General features: G+C 41.5%; 1 protein-coding gene across 1 annotated transcript in view; it reads left to right on the top strand.

Moving 5' to 3' along the window:
* The window catches only part of AOPEP (aminopeptidase O (putative)), a 175,978-nt gene extending 167,414 nt beyond the window's left edge, over positions 1-8,564 (top strand). Inside the window, exons 15-16 of the mRNA XM_090131202.1 lie at positions 2,436-2,522; positions 4,884-8,564. Coding sequence (XP_089987328.1) covers positions 2,436-2,522; positions 4,884-5,024 — 228 coding nt within the window. The 3' untranslated portion in view covers positions 5,025-8,564. The remainder of the gene's footprint in view (positions 1-2,435; positions 2,523-4,883) is intronic.
* Positions 8,565-16,196: the final 7,632 nt, after the last annotated feature.

Genomic DNA, 16,196 nt, shown 5'->3' with positions numbered 1-16,196 from the left:
TGTAGAGTTTACTATATCTGAACATTATCGTTTTGGCTTCAAAACATTTTGCACTGCACTGTCAAAATGCAGGTGTTATCTGAGTTGCACATAATACTGTGTGATAATGTGTGTTTTTCTTGAAGTGAAATTAAAAGCTAGTGTAAGACTCCTGGAGGTGGTCCTAACCTGGGCACTTTGTGCTATCTGGCAGTAGCAGCCCTTCAGGGTGTTTTGCCTAGAGATAGCCAGTACGTAAATCTTGATGCAGTTATTTTTGTAGAAACATGTGAGTGAGTTTTCAGATGTCAAACCTGAGAAAGTGATTTGTCTGAGTGTCTTCCTGGCATTGAGCTGAAGCTCAAAAACGCGCAGTTGAGATGTGGAGTGACTTACAAACCTCAGAGGAGATTTGAAGGAATGAAAGAGTCGGGGGGGGTGCATTAGGGATCAGAGGTGCAACCAGGCCCCTCCTCAGCAGAGCAGTTCTGAGCCTGAAGCCTAGGCCAGGGAAGCTAGCAGCATTTCCAGCTTTGGCAGATGGTGCTTTCAGCTGCCAGACAGCAGGAGCATTGGAGAGGTGGCAGGTGCTGCTGTGGTTCTGCTGAAGGCAGCGCATGCTACCAGCAGCAGTGGGAAGGGTGGCTGTGAATCACTTCTGAAGTTGAGTTGGTCCCATGTAGCCAGCCAGAATGACATATGGTGTGCATGTCTGCACCATGCAGGAGAGAACAGAGAAATCACAGAGAGGAAATTTGGAGAAGACTGATGAATTCTTATTTTCACCACTGTATATTGGCTTCCGAAAGGAAAGGAAGAGCCAAGACGAGCTTACACAGGATGTGGTATGGGTTAGCTCAGCCCTACCACAATAATTTCTTTCAGAATTTCCTTCTGACACTGGTTTGGGCCTGCTCACATGACACATACATTACACTGCAAAGCTGAGGGGCTCAGCTTACTTCTGCTCTGAGCAATGGATGAGACATCAGGACCCAAAATTATTTTTTCCATCCTCCTCTTATACGAATAAAATTGTCATGTGTGTGTTATGAGCCTAAGGACATGGACTATAAAAGAAAAAATGGTTCTTTATAGTACTCATGTCCAAGAAGAGACTGCATTTGCTGTGTTACGCAGCAGCCTATGTGCCATGTAGTCCGTACCTGACCCCAGCCACCCTCCAGGTCTCCTTGGCAATGCCATGCCCTCCTGCACACTGAGTAGTCTTGGTGCTGCCACGCTGCTCCCCAAAATGCACCACAGGCCAGCTGTACTGCTGATTGCTTTTGTTGGCCCATCAGCAGCAGCTGGTGCTCCTGCAGTGTGCGGCACCATGGCAGCGCTGGGGCTTTTTGGGAAGCAGGAGGTAAACATGTAATTTGAGGATAACAGGCATGCTGCTCCTGCCCCAGCTGGCAGCTGTGCAGCATGGCAGAGTGGGGGTTGTGCCAGGATTTGTAATGACCTTGAGAAAAATAGAAAGAAAAGTGTGCTGTCCCAAATCTCACTCAAGAAATCAATGTTTTCCTTTCAAACTCTTTCAAAGGAGCTTTATTGCTAGTAGTAGGAACCCAAGGAATGATTAAGGAAAAGACACAGCTTCATTTTTCCGTCTTTTGCAAAGTGGTGGGAATTCAAGTAATCAGGCAATGGCAGAAATGTATGGCAGACCTTCTCTAAGTGAGGTTGTAGAAGCATGTGAGCACATTCACACTTGTAGCATTGTTCTGCTCTCTATGCAGATAGTGTGGTTCTATCCAGGAAAAACAGTGTTGAGAACTGATTTCTGCACTGTGCAAGCCAGGTGCCTGAGCTGTTTTTGAAATTTAGACACAAGGTCCTCTGACTTTGTCCCGTAGGACAAAGGGGAAAAAACACTAAGACTACTTACATTTTACTCTTATTATAAATGCTGACTATAAGAACAAAGGCTGAAACAAGAGGAGCAGGAGAGTGGTGGTTTTTTTTTTTGTTTTTGTTTGTTTGTTGTTTTGTTTTGTTTTTAATTTATTTTTATCCTTTGGGCTCGGTGCTGAGTAATAGAGTAAAAGCCTTCAGACTGATCAGTGCACACAGCTGAGGAAGCCATGCAAGATAATGCTTGTGCTGCAGGAGTCATAAAGGATAGAAATTTAAAATAGCAAAAAGTATGTGCTTTTCAAAGGCATGTTCATAAACATAAGTTTATTTCAGTTGTGATTTCCTTGAAAACTTTAATACTCTTCATTACAATATGTTAATAACTGGTGTTCCTCTGTGTGGTAGAACAGCCTAGCTTTTTGAGTGCAGACAGATTTGTAAACAGAAGAAGATGCTCCAAGTTGGTGCTTGAATACAGATTGGTTCATTAATTTAGAATTAGAGGTATATCTTTGGGTCTTCTGGGGTTCCAAATCCCAGAAAGACACAGATAAAATTTCTCTTTTTTTTTTTTTTTTCCCCTCTTTCCATAGGTTCGTCATCGGTGGTGTGAACTTGTTGTTAAACACAAATATGTGTCTGGATATGGAGATATTGAGAAATTTCTCAGAGAAGATCAGGTCAGTTTGATTTAATCAGCATTTTCAAAATAATGACCTTTCACACCTTCTTGAAACCAGTAGTGTGAAACTAAAAGCTTGTTTTATTGCAACTACTTGCTGCAGTTGAAATGCAGAATAAGTATTCAGGTTTTGCCCTTTCCTTAAGCTCTATAATTTAAGGAATCTACCTAGGTGGTGATCAGCCACACTAAGGCATGCTGATCTTACAGTAGCTGGTAAAGTATGATATATTCTCTCCCACTGCTTCCATTATGCAAGCCAGAGGAAAAAGTGATGCTAGGAAAATGCTTCTCAGCATTGGCTGGATTTGTAGGGTGGCAAAGGCAAGTATAGTTGTGAATATTAGCCTAAGTAGGGATGGCTTAAGTGCAAAACAGTGACTAAAGTTTCCAAGACAATGTACAGATGGAGAAGCATAGTACTGTTAACATTATTCCAGAGAATGAAGGCATCTGCACAGTTAATGAGATAGTTTTGAAGGTTTTAAGAGGCCAGCCATGCAAAATGCCTTTACTGTGGCTATTAACATAAGCTATCTTACACTTGTAACTGTACTTCTGCCTTGTTTCTTTGGTTTCACTTCCATTTATTTTTATTCACTATGAACTCAATAAAATCACGACCTTCACTGCCTAGGATGATGGATATATTTTACATATCAACAAAAAAACAGTCCCAAGACTTCTTGGCAAGTTTTCTATTTAAAGAACAAAACAAAAACAGTGTACCCCCCCAGGATATAACAACATCATTTATGACAATGAGGAGTTATATATTAATTGTGCTATTAAGCATATTTTAATGATATGGAAGAATGATATGCACCAGCAGAAAGGAGGAAAAAAATCAAGTTCACACAAACAAGCATTGATTTGCTTTATGTTTAGAACAAATATGGTTATAAATAAGTACAAATGTTTTCTGCAGTGCAGGGAAAGAATTTTTGCAACATTTTTTTTCATGTAATCTTCAACATCTTTCATTGAATTTATTCCAACAGTAGAAACAGTTTATGACACAACCAGGTTCTGGAATCATTCCAACTCAAATCAGATTGTGTATCCTTACTGATCATGAGAAACTTGGAAATATTTTATTTTTTAAGTCTGGGAAAAATGCAAATGTGGCTATTGAATTCTCTCCAGGATTACAAAAGCTCAGTATGTTTGTTGCATTTTAACATTTAGGTTTAGAGAAAAAATATTAATACTGGGTAGAAAAGCTAATTTCTATTTGGAACAAAATTCCATCATTTTGACGTTCACCATAAAAGCAGCTCCGAGGCAGTGTGATCTCCAGCTGCAGATCCTGGATATCTGAGGTTTGGGTCTCAGGATGCAGGACAGTGTGGTTAGGGCACTGTCACATCATCTGGCAGACTTATGTCTGACTGAGACTGCTCCCTTTGATTTCAGTCAGTGTTAAATTATAAATTTCGCTGTTGAAGCTTAACTTTTAATCTCATCAGTCAGTCTTAGAAATTGTGAGAAACAGTATTACTGTGTTTTTCAATATGATTCCTCCTTTTTCTTTCTTGCAACTGTCCAAGCATTAAGTAAAACTAATTGGTAGAATCTAATGTGCTATGCTGCTAAAGTTTTCATATAATCCAGTTTTAATACGTTTTGATAACAGCTTAATACTTACAGAATTCTCATAATTTGATTAAAACCTTCTGTCTTCAGAAGAGAGAGAGGGAAAAAAAAAAAAAAAAAAAAAAAGGCATTGCTCATTGTGTCTCCCATGAAATTAGCCAGTGCTTTGCTACCTGCTATCAAAGGGACCCACATCTTACTCCCACATGCTCGGCTATCTGCTTTTGTTCTGGATAAGCAGTAAGAGACACAATCCTGACAGAAGGTCCAACCATATCTCAGATGTAAAGAGAAAAGTCTGAAACACAGACCTGGCCACACACTGTTGATTTCTGGAGTGGGTGTTCTAGCTGATGTGCTCTTTATTAGTCTATGTGGAAACATCTCAGTTGGAAAGAAAATGTGTATCCTGTTGAAGGAAGGACAAGCTGGTTTCCTAGGGGACATTTGGAAATATTTCAGGTAGTGGATAAAAGAAAACAGATTTCAACTTCAAAAGCAGCAAGAAAAATGGGGTGAGATAGCACTTTCTTGTCATTACATTTCTTAAATTAATATTCTTTTTTTCACGCTCAGCACAACACATAGGCAATCTTAGGCCATAGAGAGCCAGAGAAAAACTGCATTCTAGGGAAAGTTATGCTATAGAGTATAAGGCCTTTTCTGTGGTGTTTTTGAATTAAATGAGTATTCAGAGGCGAACAAAATGAAAACCATCCAACTAGTCATAACAGGATGACTGTATGTTATGTTCTTCTTTCAGGCAATGGGTGTGTATCTCTATGGAGAATTAATGGTGAATGAAGATGCCAAACAACAAGAACTTGCATACAAATGCTTTGCTGCAGCACAAGAACAAATGGATAAGTCGTCAGCTGAAGTGGTGGCAGAGATGTTATTTTGAAGAGGTTAGTTTTCTTTTTAAATTAAACATGTTGATCTGCCTCCTAAAGGAAGAATATGCAGAGCTTGCTGAACATAGTAAACCTTGGCATACCACAGAACTTGTGGCTGCTTAGCTCAAGAGGAAACTCTTGTTTAAATATCTTCTTTTTATTATTACTTTTTTTTTTTTTTTATTTTAAGCTCAGCTGCTGGAGTGTGAGTTAGATGTATAGGCACTTGCTGGAGAGCATGGAAGTGCTTTGCTGTAAACTTTGTGCTGGACTGTATGAAGGGCAGTTGTAAGTCAGAATGGCCAGGAAAGGCCAGGTTCCTACAATTGTTTTCTATTCTGTATTCTTAACTCTGTCTACAGCATACTGTATGAGAAGCATTTCTGTTTAACAAAGCACATGCTAATTGTACAGGTAGCACAGTCTTTGAAAAGAATCTGAGCTCAAAATGGAAGTTCTGATCTTCAAACCAAATCTGAATCATGTGAGAACAATTTGTTAATTCAACTATGTAAAGTGTAATCAGATGTTTGGAGACTGGTGATAAGATAAGAAAGATAAGAGTAGCCTTAACATAAAGATGCTGGTTAATGTCATACAGAATCTAATTTGTTTCTGAAATTAATGGAGAAAATTCACTAAAGAAGCAAAATTGCAAGAAATATTCACAAAATAAAGATTGCTGTAGAAGGAGATTATAAATTGTTATTTGCAAAGACACTCAGCATCTGTCAGTCTATTTGAATTGCTTTGCGGTGTTTGTACACATGTTAAACACGAAGCCAAATAGGATTAGTGTGAATATCTCTTCCAGTATACCTCACATTTTTCTTCATGATACAGCTCATCTGACAGACTGATTGCCTTGACTTTGGTTTCAAAATAAAGACTTCTAATTTAGCAAAATCATTTTTTTTCTAATTGGTACTTAGTAGGAATCTTGATTATTTTTTTTCTCCCATTCAAGCCTGTACATGTGGCATTACTTGAATGTAAGTTCCACTTGAATTTGTGGCATTTATTTTTGTGAAGTACAGCAGATGCCATGAATACAAGTTTGTTTATAAACAGTTCTGGACATGTCTGTCTATATATGTTCTGTATAGACAAGCAGTATGTCTGTCAGAAAACATTTATGGGAAATGTGGTGAAGACTGAAAAGTGCAAGGGTAGCAGTTATGGGAAGGAGTTTGCCTTCTAAATAAATAGACCTAAGGGACTTGCTTACATGGTCTCCCAGTTTCCAGGCACCACAATAATTTGAGTTACATACAAATTTTACAATCTGGTAGATGCCAGGAATAGGAAGATGCAGTTTGTTCCGGTACTACAACACTTGGCACCATCTTTCATTATTTCCTTAAATAATGACATAAACATTTCTACAACTTCTGGTGGTAAGTATCTGTCTAGCACAGGAATATTATGTATAATCTATGCACAATAGTCTAGAATTGCTGTTTGACTTTTTAGACAGATTAGAAATGCATGGTGAGCTATAAAATAAAAGCTAAAGTATCACTAGGAATGTGTCTGTGTGACTGCACAGCCTTCTTTTAATGTTGTGGCTGTTTGGGTTCCTGGCATGATGATTTGTGAGTTAAGATTAAAATCACATTGCCAGGGATTACCACATAGCCATGACTGCAGCTGCTACTCTGAAAATGACTATAACTATCTGATAACATGTACACTGTGGCATCCTTCTCCATCCATTAAACAAAAAAGAGGAAAGGAGCAGACGCACCATGGAAGAACCTCATGTGATAATTAGTGGTACTGAGACGGAGACCTCTCTGGCGAGGTGCAGAGCTTAGCTGATTGGTGAACAGTGATTGTTTCCCTCTTTGTTCACAGTGGCTAAGTTCTGCACCTGAAGAGAAGGTGAGATGAGGATGTTTCTTAAGTGCCAGCCTGCACAGGGTGAGAGCATTCACTGCTTGACAGGCAGCTTTGCAATTAGTGCTGGTGTGCCAAATACACTGTGGAGTGGCTAAGAGGCAGAGACAGTTGGAAAGGACCAAAGACATTCTTTTTAGCTGAAAATAAACGGCACTCTTTCTGTCTGACTGCAAAAACAGGGTATTTCCTACAGTAACGTGGTTACAGAGCTTTTCTAAAGGTCAGAGGAAATTAGTGTTTGTGATGTTAAACTGGAATTGTCTGTAAAGCTTTGTTTTGTAGGCTCTTCTTCAATGGATGCTCCTGTGTTTTCTCTGCAGCTGTAGCTTAGCACTGTGTATTGTTTGCAGGAAATGCTTGTTTCCGACTGGAGCTGCCACTTACGGCAGGTGTCCCGAGCGTGGATGGACCCGTCCTCCGGTGCCTACTGAGCTGATATCAGTTCTGATTTTACATACTGGCTCAGTTCAGCAGGAACAGGAGTCGAGCCCTAAAGCAGGAAAAAAAAAAAAAAAAAAAAGTGCCTTTTCTAAGAGCCTTTGAAAAATGGAAAAATGTTGTTGCTGTTTTCTCTATAAAATCAAGTTAGTATGCATTACGCTGTCCCGACGTTAAACACCATACTCTTAAGGTGGAAAAGCTACCTCAGTACTGTTTAGAGAACTGTTGGCTTGTGACAAGAGGTATGTGGATATGTATAATATTGCATAGCATTGCCCTGGTAACACCTCTAGCATTATTTTCAGAGTAACCTGCTAATAACTGGGGGAATTGCTTGTTCTTTGGCTCTCCTGTGTCTTCTCCAAACATTGTTGTGGTAGCTCTAAGGAGATCTCCCTTCCCAGTACTCAGACTTCTATCACAGAAGATATAACGGGAAACACTGCATTTAAAATACAAATTCAGCTTTGTTAATGTTGTAACCACTGTTATGCTCTACTGGTAACCTAAAAAAAAATAACATTTGAAAATAAGGAATACAGAGATACTGCTTTTTGGTGACAGGGTAATAACTTTTACTGCTCTTTCCGTTACAGGAAAGATCACAGAGAAATTCATTTAATCTATCTCCTACTAAACCTCGGTGGTGCTAGGATTTCCTTGACCCAAGACATCAAAAGAAGGATTAAGTGACTGCTAAAACAATCAGCTGACAGAAACATTTACCTTTCAGTATTTGTTTTCCAGAGGCTCACTGTAACCAAGAACAGGTAAAAATGCAGAGATACAAACTGGCTTTACACACACACACACACACACACACCACACACACACACAATCTATTGTGGCTCTAGGTAGTCCTTACAATACAATTTGACAGGAATTGATGAAACTTTATTCTGTACTTAAGATTTTGTTTTAACTTCTATGCCAAGGTATATAAGATTAGCTGGATGGTAGAGTGGGGAGATTAATTAGAAGATGGAATAGTTTCTGGAAGGTGTCCAGCCATTGATATGGTGACAGGATGGAACTGAAGGAGAGATTAAAATTTTGTTCCTGTCTTGGTTAGGTTAACTTCTACCAGAAGTGTACATCTCAAATTCTGGAAATGTCTTCTACAGCCCTGTTCTACTCCTTTTTTTTTCACTCTGTACACTGTTGTTTTAAATCCAATTCTTGTAACAATAAATATGTTTTTCAAATATGTGTAGTTTCTTCATTGAATAGTAGTTCAAAGTTAGTTTATAAAACTAAGAAGAAAAAAAACCAAAACATTTCCAATTCCACAGTAAGACAGAAGAAGCCGAAAAGGGGTTAACAGATATTAACAAGAAAAATTACACTGGAAAAGTCCAGTGCGTGCAGTTTCTTAAAAGCCTACCTCCCTGGTGACATGAGCCCAAGGAGTCCCATTTCTCTATACTTCGCTCTACTTCCTGAGATCCCATCTACAGGTACAGTGTCGTCACCTGAATTACAGATCAGTCAGCACCTTCTGCATGTAGGAGTTGGGAAGTTTACCAAATGCCTGCTGATATACTGCAATGACTTGTAATGCAGTTACACTTACAAATGTATTAAGGGATCCCACCTTTTTATGAATGCTTTGTTTCACTAGATTTTTCTGCAGAGGTCAGCAAAAAAAAGTCAGCATGCTTTTTGATTTCTTTTGCTGCATCATGGAAAGAACCCAAAGCTGAATGAGGCTTTTACATAAGACACCAAAATTAAGTATTGTTCTTAGCTTTGAAAGCTACCTGGCATATGAGATGTTCCATACTTAGCAAATATCACCAAATATCTGTAAAAACAGTTACTTTTCCTGCCTTTTTTTTCATTTGCTCACTGAGGACAGCTTCCTACAGCTGTTGCAGTCTGTTTAAGCAGTATAAACAAGAGCATGCCTTTGAACATTAGTGGCCCTCACACAGCTTTGTCCTTCATTGTGAAAATGCAACAGCAAATAAAAAGCCTAACACCACATAACCTAAAAAATGGCAGAGAGAACAACCCTCACTCTGCAGCTGGGGCTATATGGTCACTTGTTGCTAATCCAAGCACTGCTGAACTGAGTGAGGCTTTGGATTAAGAAGTTAGAGTGGCTTCACATGGTTCATTTCTTGCTATTGGTGCCAGTAACTGAGACTGTTGTATCTACAAAAGGGTGGCTTCATTAGCCTGATGGAAGCAGTAGCATTAGTTGCAAATATTTGTCAATTACGTAAAAAGCTCCTGGAGTGAAACACACAAAATTTATTTGGGTAAATTCTAATAGAGTCTGGTGAAATTCTATCAGAAAAAACTAAATGCAGAAACTTTTGTACTGTTTAATTTTCTCAAAATTCTCTCAACTTGGCCTGTATCTGTATTAATTTCCTTAGAGGATGGTGTTGTGGATACTGATTAGTTTTGTAGTAAATAAAAGTAAAGAAAAAAAAAAATCCAAATTTATTATAACTTACTAAAATCGTCACTTGAAGTGATATCTTACCAGGTTGTACATCTATCCAGGTCTGACTATCAGGTGTGTGATCACCATTTTGCTTTTTAAACACTCTTTTTGTTAGTAGAGTCCGGCAGATGGGGAACACGGCAGAAATGTTGTGGCTTCATTGAGTCTTTTTGGAGGTGAACGCTGTCTTTTAGAGCAGCAAACATTGCACGGGCAGTCATGTAGGTGTGTTCTTGCTCTACTTGTTTGCGTTTCATCCTGTTCTGTTTCACAGCCAATCCAGTCTGAATCACATAAAGCATTTCCCCCTCCATCACTCCCAGTTTAGTCCTTTCCATACTGATGGCTTTGCCCTGGGCACCACTAGAGGTCCTCATGCAAAAAGCTGGACTGTGTCCCACGTATTGCACCTGGGCAGCAGATGGTTAGGATCTAACCGATTCTAGCATTTAACTGTAAGAATTGAATTTCAGATTAAGCTAAAACTGTGCCTGTCTGTGAAGCTAGGCAAGGAGCACCATCTGTTTTTCTGAGGGTCTCTTGCTTAGAGGAAAGCAGCCTATAATGAGTCTGTGAGCAAGATAGCTCGTGCCCCCAGATGAGACGCATTCCTGATCATATGCTTTCTGTTACAAACACAGCTTAAAGCATACCAATTTGATGACAGCAGTTCCTCTGCTGTGTTTTGTCTTCAGCTTTGCTGGGATGTACTTGCAGCTGCTCCAGCTCTGTGCTTTCTCCTTTAAGGGGGAATTAAGTGTACCAGTTTGCACGTTCCTTTCACATAATGGGAGGAAGCAGATCTGGTCTGGAGACAACACAGTGTTGCCTGAGTGAGAATGTTGAGTCTGGGGCATGAGGAGCCAGTGTGGATTTCTGCCAGCGATGACGTGACATGGCAGAGGGGCTGTGGTGGACAGCTCAGCCTTGGTGGCACTGTAGCTACAGCTGGGAGATGGGCAAACAGAAACACTCTTTGCTAATAGGAGAGATTTTAAAGCAGAGTTTTTCTGTCCACAAGTATGTGTGTACAGCTGAAAACAAAGGATGCTTTGCAAAGACACAGCAAACTGTGTTTTGCTACACAAAAGGATGAAGGGCTTCAGGAGGCTGGAAACCGCTGCTCGGTTAACACAAAGAATAACGGGATGTTAAGCTGTATGAAAAAGGGTACTACAAAAAAAATAAATAAATTCTATGCCATCATAATATATAATGCAGCCAGACAGCTTATGTCTTCACAGCTGCTGGAGATCTTGCTAGTGAGCATTAAATCAGTTCTGTTACGGAAGATTTTAGTAATTGTGTTTAAACGTTTAAATATATGGGAGGAAACCAGGGCATCTTAGCATAAACTAGCAGTCACGTTACTGAGCAGCTATTTGTTGTTTCCTTTTTCTGGTAGAGTATTAATTATTCTGTAGAAAATACCTCTTCTCTCCTGCACACTGGGCTTCACTTTGGAAGTGGCTGTACTCCATTCAGCTTTCCTGCTTCTTTTTCCACTAGCCATGTCCCCACGTCTTCTTCCCTCCACAGTGCAGTGCCTACTACCACTGCAGTTTGGCACCCCAAATGCACCGTCATCACAGTTCAATCTGGGTATCAGGAGTAGGTTCTTCACCAGAGGACAGTGGGCATGGCTCCCAACTGCCAGAGTTCAAGGATTATTTGGACGATGCTCTCAGACATAGGCTTTGAGTATTCCATGATTCTGTGATTCCCCGTTGTTCTGTGCAGAAGTTGTTCTCAAGACAATTCCTTCCACAAGGAGCTTGAGGAGTATTAGGAAGTGTCCAGGGAGGCCACACTGCGCTGGGCTGGGGACCCTTACCTGCTGTGGGGCAGTCCAGGCCTTGTGCTGTGGCTTCTCTGCTGCCTGGTGTTGCAGCCTAGCTTTGTGTTCAGTGTCCTTGCTCCTATGAGCCATGCATATGGTTTTAAAGTCAGGAATAGCTGTGTGTGAATTATTTGGAAGCATTCAGATCTTAACATCTGTGACTTAATGGTATTTTCCCCTGAGCAAAGCACTCCTTTAATGTAATAATGTGGTTCTGCAATAGGACTGCCATTTGACATAAATCCATACACAGAACACAAAATGTTACTCTTTAATTCACTGCAAACCTGATTCTGGAACACTGAATCTCAGTATCTAAAAGCATATTAAATCAACGATGTTTTTTTAAACAAATTCAAAATAACCACCAGTGTGGCACTGAAGTTCCCAGTATCCATGAGATTTTTTGTCCCTTATGAGAGGCAAAGTTTCAGCATATACGTGTGTTGGTTAAAAGCAGTTACATTTTTGGCCCCAATCTTAGATGCCCAGACCAGTGCTCCAGAAAATGAATTTACTGCAGAAAGGACAAGGAAGTGAACAGAAAAGGAGCCTCTTGAATCTCACCATAAGTCTACCAGGGTTAGGCACATAGCAGTACTGGGGTGCACATAGAAGTGGCCCTTTGTTTTGGTGATCACTTCATAATGGAATAATTATTTAAGGAAGTTCTCTTGCTGGTAGGCTGATATTTTATACCAGTGAAAGTTGCCAGTTCAGAAGGAAATTGAGATGTCTGCCCAGTGTCTGGGAAATAAAATGGACTTATCCATGTACTGTGGCTAAAACTGACTGTGTATTGCTACACAACAGTAAGTCCCAATTTCTTTCTACCCGTAGCTGCCAGAAGAACTGGCATTTGCCATATCTGTTATTTAAAGGCATCAGCTACTGAATCATAGAATCATAGAATCACAGAATCATAGAATGGCCTGGGTTGAAAAGGACCATAATGATCATACAGCTTCAACTCCCCGGTTGTGTGCGGAGTCGCTACCCACCAGACCAGGCTGCCCAAAGCCACATCCAGCCTGGCCTTGAATGCCTCCAGGGATGGGGCATCCATAACCTCCTTACGCAGCCTGTTCCAATGTGACACCACCCTCTGTGTGAAAAACTACCTCCTAATATCTAACCTAAACCTCCCCTGTCTTAGTTTAAGACTATTCCCCCTTGTCCTGTCACTATCCTTGTAAACAGTCATTCCCTTCAAGTACTGGAAGGCCACAGTGAGGTCTCTCCGGAGCCTTCTCTTGTCCAAGCTAAACAAGCCCAGTTCCCTCAACCTTTCCTCATAGGAGAAGTGCTCCAGCCCTCTGATCATCTTAATGGCCCTCCTCTGGACCCGCTTCAAGAGCTCTGCATCTTCCTTGCATCCTGGACGCAATACTCCAAATGGGTCCTCACTAGCGCTGAGGTTCACTGAAGCTGTGTGACAATATGGCCTGTCCTGATCACTTATGATTTAGAAAGCGAAACCTCATTCTTGGCTCAGCACAGTTTTGTGTTTGCCCACTGCCCAGTCAGGACTGCTTTATGCCTTTGCTGACCACCCTGAGTGGCCCTGCTGTCTCCCACACACTGCCAGGCATCAAGGAAGCCTCCAGCTCTGTAGCTGTCATGGTTGCTGAAAAAATGTCACTTGTCTCATGTCTGGGCTTACTGAGAGAAGCACTTCAGTGCAGAAGTGTGCTCTAGGCAGCCTCACTCTCAAGCTTCCACCTGCTCTGCCATGAGCCTTGCACCAGGCAGCATGGCTCTCACTGCTGGCCATATGCAGTGTTCTGAAAGGACAGTGATCAGGAAAAGTGCCTTTTTTTGGTGTTTTTTTGTTTTTTTGTTTGTTTGTTTGTTTGCTTGGTTGTTTGGTTGGGTTTTTTCTTTTTTTTTTTTCTCTTTGTTGTTATTTTATATTACTTCATGTTTTACATGGTATCATCTAACACTCCCACAATACAACACAGAGATGAGACAACCTGTGCCAATGCCTCACCACCATCATAAAGAAGAATTTCTTCCTAGTATCAATTCTAAATCTCCCCTCTTCTAGTTTAAAACTGTGTTTATAACAGGCAAGAATCAAAATTACCAAAAATGATCCTCTCTGTCCCAAAGCACAGCAAAGACGCAGTTTTCTGGCACATTTCACAGGTACTCAGGGCCCTCTGCACCTAGCACAGTCAGGGTAGAGGCACTGACTTTGGTCAGCTGAAGAACCATAGCACAGGAATGCTTCAGAGATATGACAGAAATCTGAATTGACAAAAAAAATGGTGAAACTGGCACCCCAACACACAGCATATAGCAGCCTTCCCCACATTTCCTTTATATTCACAGGGATGACCACACTGCAGTAGATTTTAGCGAACAGTCCTGAGGAAGAGATAAGTCGTTAGGATATGCAGGGAGAACATCAGAAAGGCGAAAGCCAAACATGAACTCAACTTGGCCATTGAGGTAAAAGAGATCAAGAAACTCTTTTACAAATATATTAAAAGTAAGAGGATACCAAGGGGAATCTGCGTTCTTTACAGGATGCATCTGGAAACATGACCACCAAGGGTAAGGAAAAGGCTGAGGTTCTCAATGCCTTTTTTACATCTGTCTTTAAAAGTCAGACCAGTTATCTCAGGGTACTCTACTCCCTGATTCAGATGGGGAGCAGAATAAATCTCCCACAGTCCAGGTAGAAACAGACCTACTGTTCCACCTGGACTGCCACAAGTCCATGGGGCCAGAAGAGATCCTTTCCATCATCTGTCAGTGTTCCTGGTCAACGGGAGACATTCCAGAAGACTGGAGGCATGCCAATGTGACTCCCATCTACAAGAAGGATTGTAACGAGGACCCAGGGAACTACAGGCCAGTCAGCCTGACCTCAATGCCAGGAAAGGTTATGGAGCAGATTGTCTTGAGGGAGATCACATGGTATGTGCAGGACAATTGGGGGATCAGGCCTAGCCAGCATGGTTTCATGAAGGGCAGGTCCTGCTTGACCAACCTGATCTCCTTCTATGACAGAGTGACCTGCCTGGTGGATGAGGGAAAGGCTGTTGATGTGACCTATCTTGGCTTCAGCAAAGCCTTCAACTCTGTCTCTCACAGGATTCTCCTGCAGAAGCTTGGACAGGTACACTCTTTGCTGGGTTTACTGGCTGGATGGCTGGGCTCTGAGTATGTGGTGCATGGAGTCAAATCCAGCTGGCTACTGGTCACAAATGGTGTTACCCAGAGGTCAGTACTGGGGTCTGTCCAGTATCATTACTGATGACCTGGATGAGGGCATTGAGTGCACCCTCAGTAAGTTTGCAGATGACACCAAATTGGCAGGAAGTGTTGATCTGCCTGGGGGTAGGAAGTCCCACAGAGGGATCTGGACAGGCTGGATAGCTGGGCTGAGGCCAGTAGGACGAGGTTCAACAAGACCCAGTGCTGGGTCCTGCACTTTGGCCACAGCAGCCTCAGGCAACACTACAGGCTTGGGGCTGGAAGACTGTGTACAGGACGCAAACCTGGGGGTATTGATCTATGCTCAGCTGAACCATCATGTGTGGTGATCCATCAGTGTGTCCAGGTGGCCAAGAGGGACAATGGCATCCTGACTTGTATCAGAAATGGTGTTGGCAGCAGGAGCAGGGAAGTAATTGTCTCTCTGTACTCAGTTCTGGTGAGGCTGCACCTCAAGTGCTGTGCTCAGTTTTGGGCCCCTCACTGCAAGAAAGACATCAAGGCCCTGGAGCTTGTCCAGAGAAGGGCAATGAAGCTGGCGAGGGGTCTGGAGCACAGGCCTTTTGAGGAGTGGCTGAGGGACTGGGATTGTTCTGTCTGAAGAAGAGGAGGCTCAGTGGGGGACATTATTGCTCTCTGTAACTACCTGAAGGGTGGTTGTAGTGAGCTGGGGGTTAGCCTGTTTTCCCATGTAGCTAGCAATAGGACTGGAAGGAATTGAGTGCCCAGGGAGGCACCAATTCCGGAGGTGTTTTGGGAACATTTAGATGTTGTACTGTGGGACATGTTTTAGTGGCAATTATTGGTGATAGGCAGACAATTGGACTGTATGATCTTGTAGATCTTTTCAAACCTCGGTGATTCTATGATTCTATGATTTTGTAGTGTTTAAATGGCATTCAATTACCTGGCTGTTCAAGTGCAGAACAGACATAATACCATATAGTGCCCTCTTGGATATTAGGTTTAGGTATGATCTTATATGCAAGACCTTCAGCTTTGTTCCTTGATTTCTGCCTAACTCTGAGGCAGTCCAACTTAAATTACTCTTTGAAGTGTTGGATCCGTTATTTATACCACCCTTCCAGAAAGAAGTGACAGAGAGTGCTGTCCCTGGATCCGCTGCTGTCCACCAACCTGCTGGACGACAAGTTGAACCTTACTAAAAATAATCTGTCAAACTAAGATTACAGACGTGAATTAAGCAGTAAATAACATAAAATACTAAAATCACTAAAATCGCTGTGAGAGTGGTGCCTAGAAGGAGAGCTCGTATCACACGGGGACATGGAAGAGTCTGAGAAATGTCTCTTC

Source organism: Phasianus colchicus, chromosome Z (assembly GCF_987193195.1).
Source record: "Phasianus colchicus chromosome Z, bPhaCol1.hap1.1, whole genome shotgun sequence".
Classification (NCBI taxonomy): domain Eukaryota; kingdom Metazoa; phylum Chordata; class Aves; order Galliformes; family Phasianidae; genus Phasianus; species Phasianus colchicus.
This window is presented reverse-complemented; position numbering and strand designations above follow the sequence as displayed.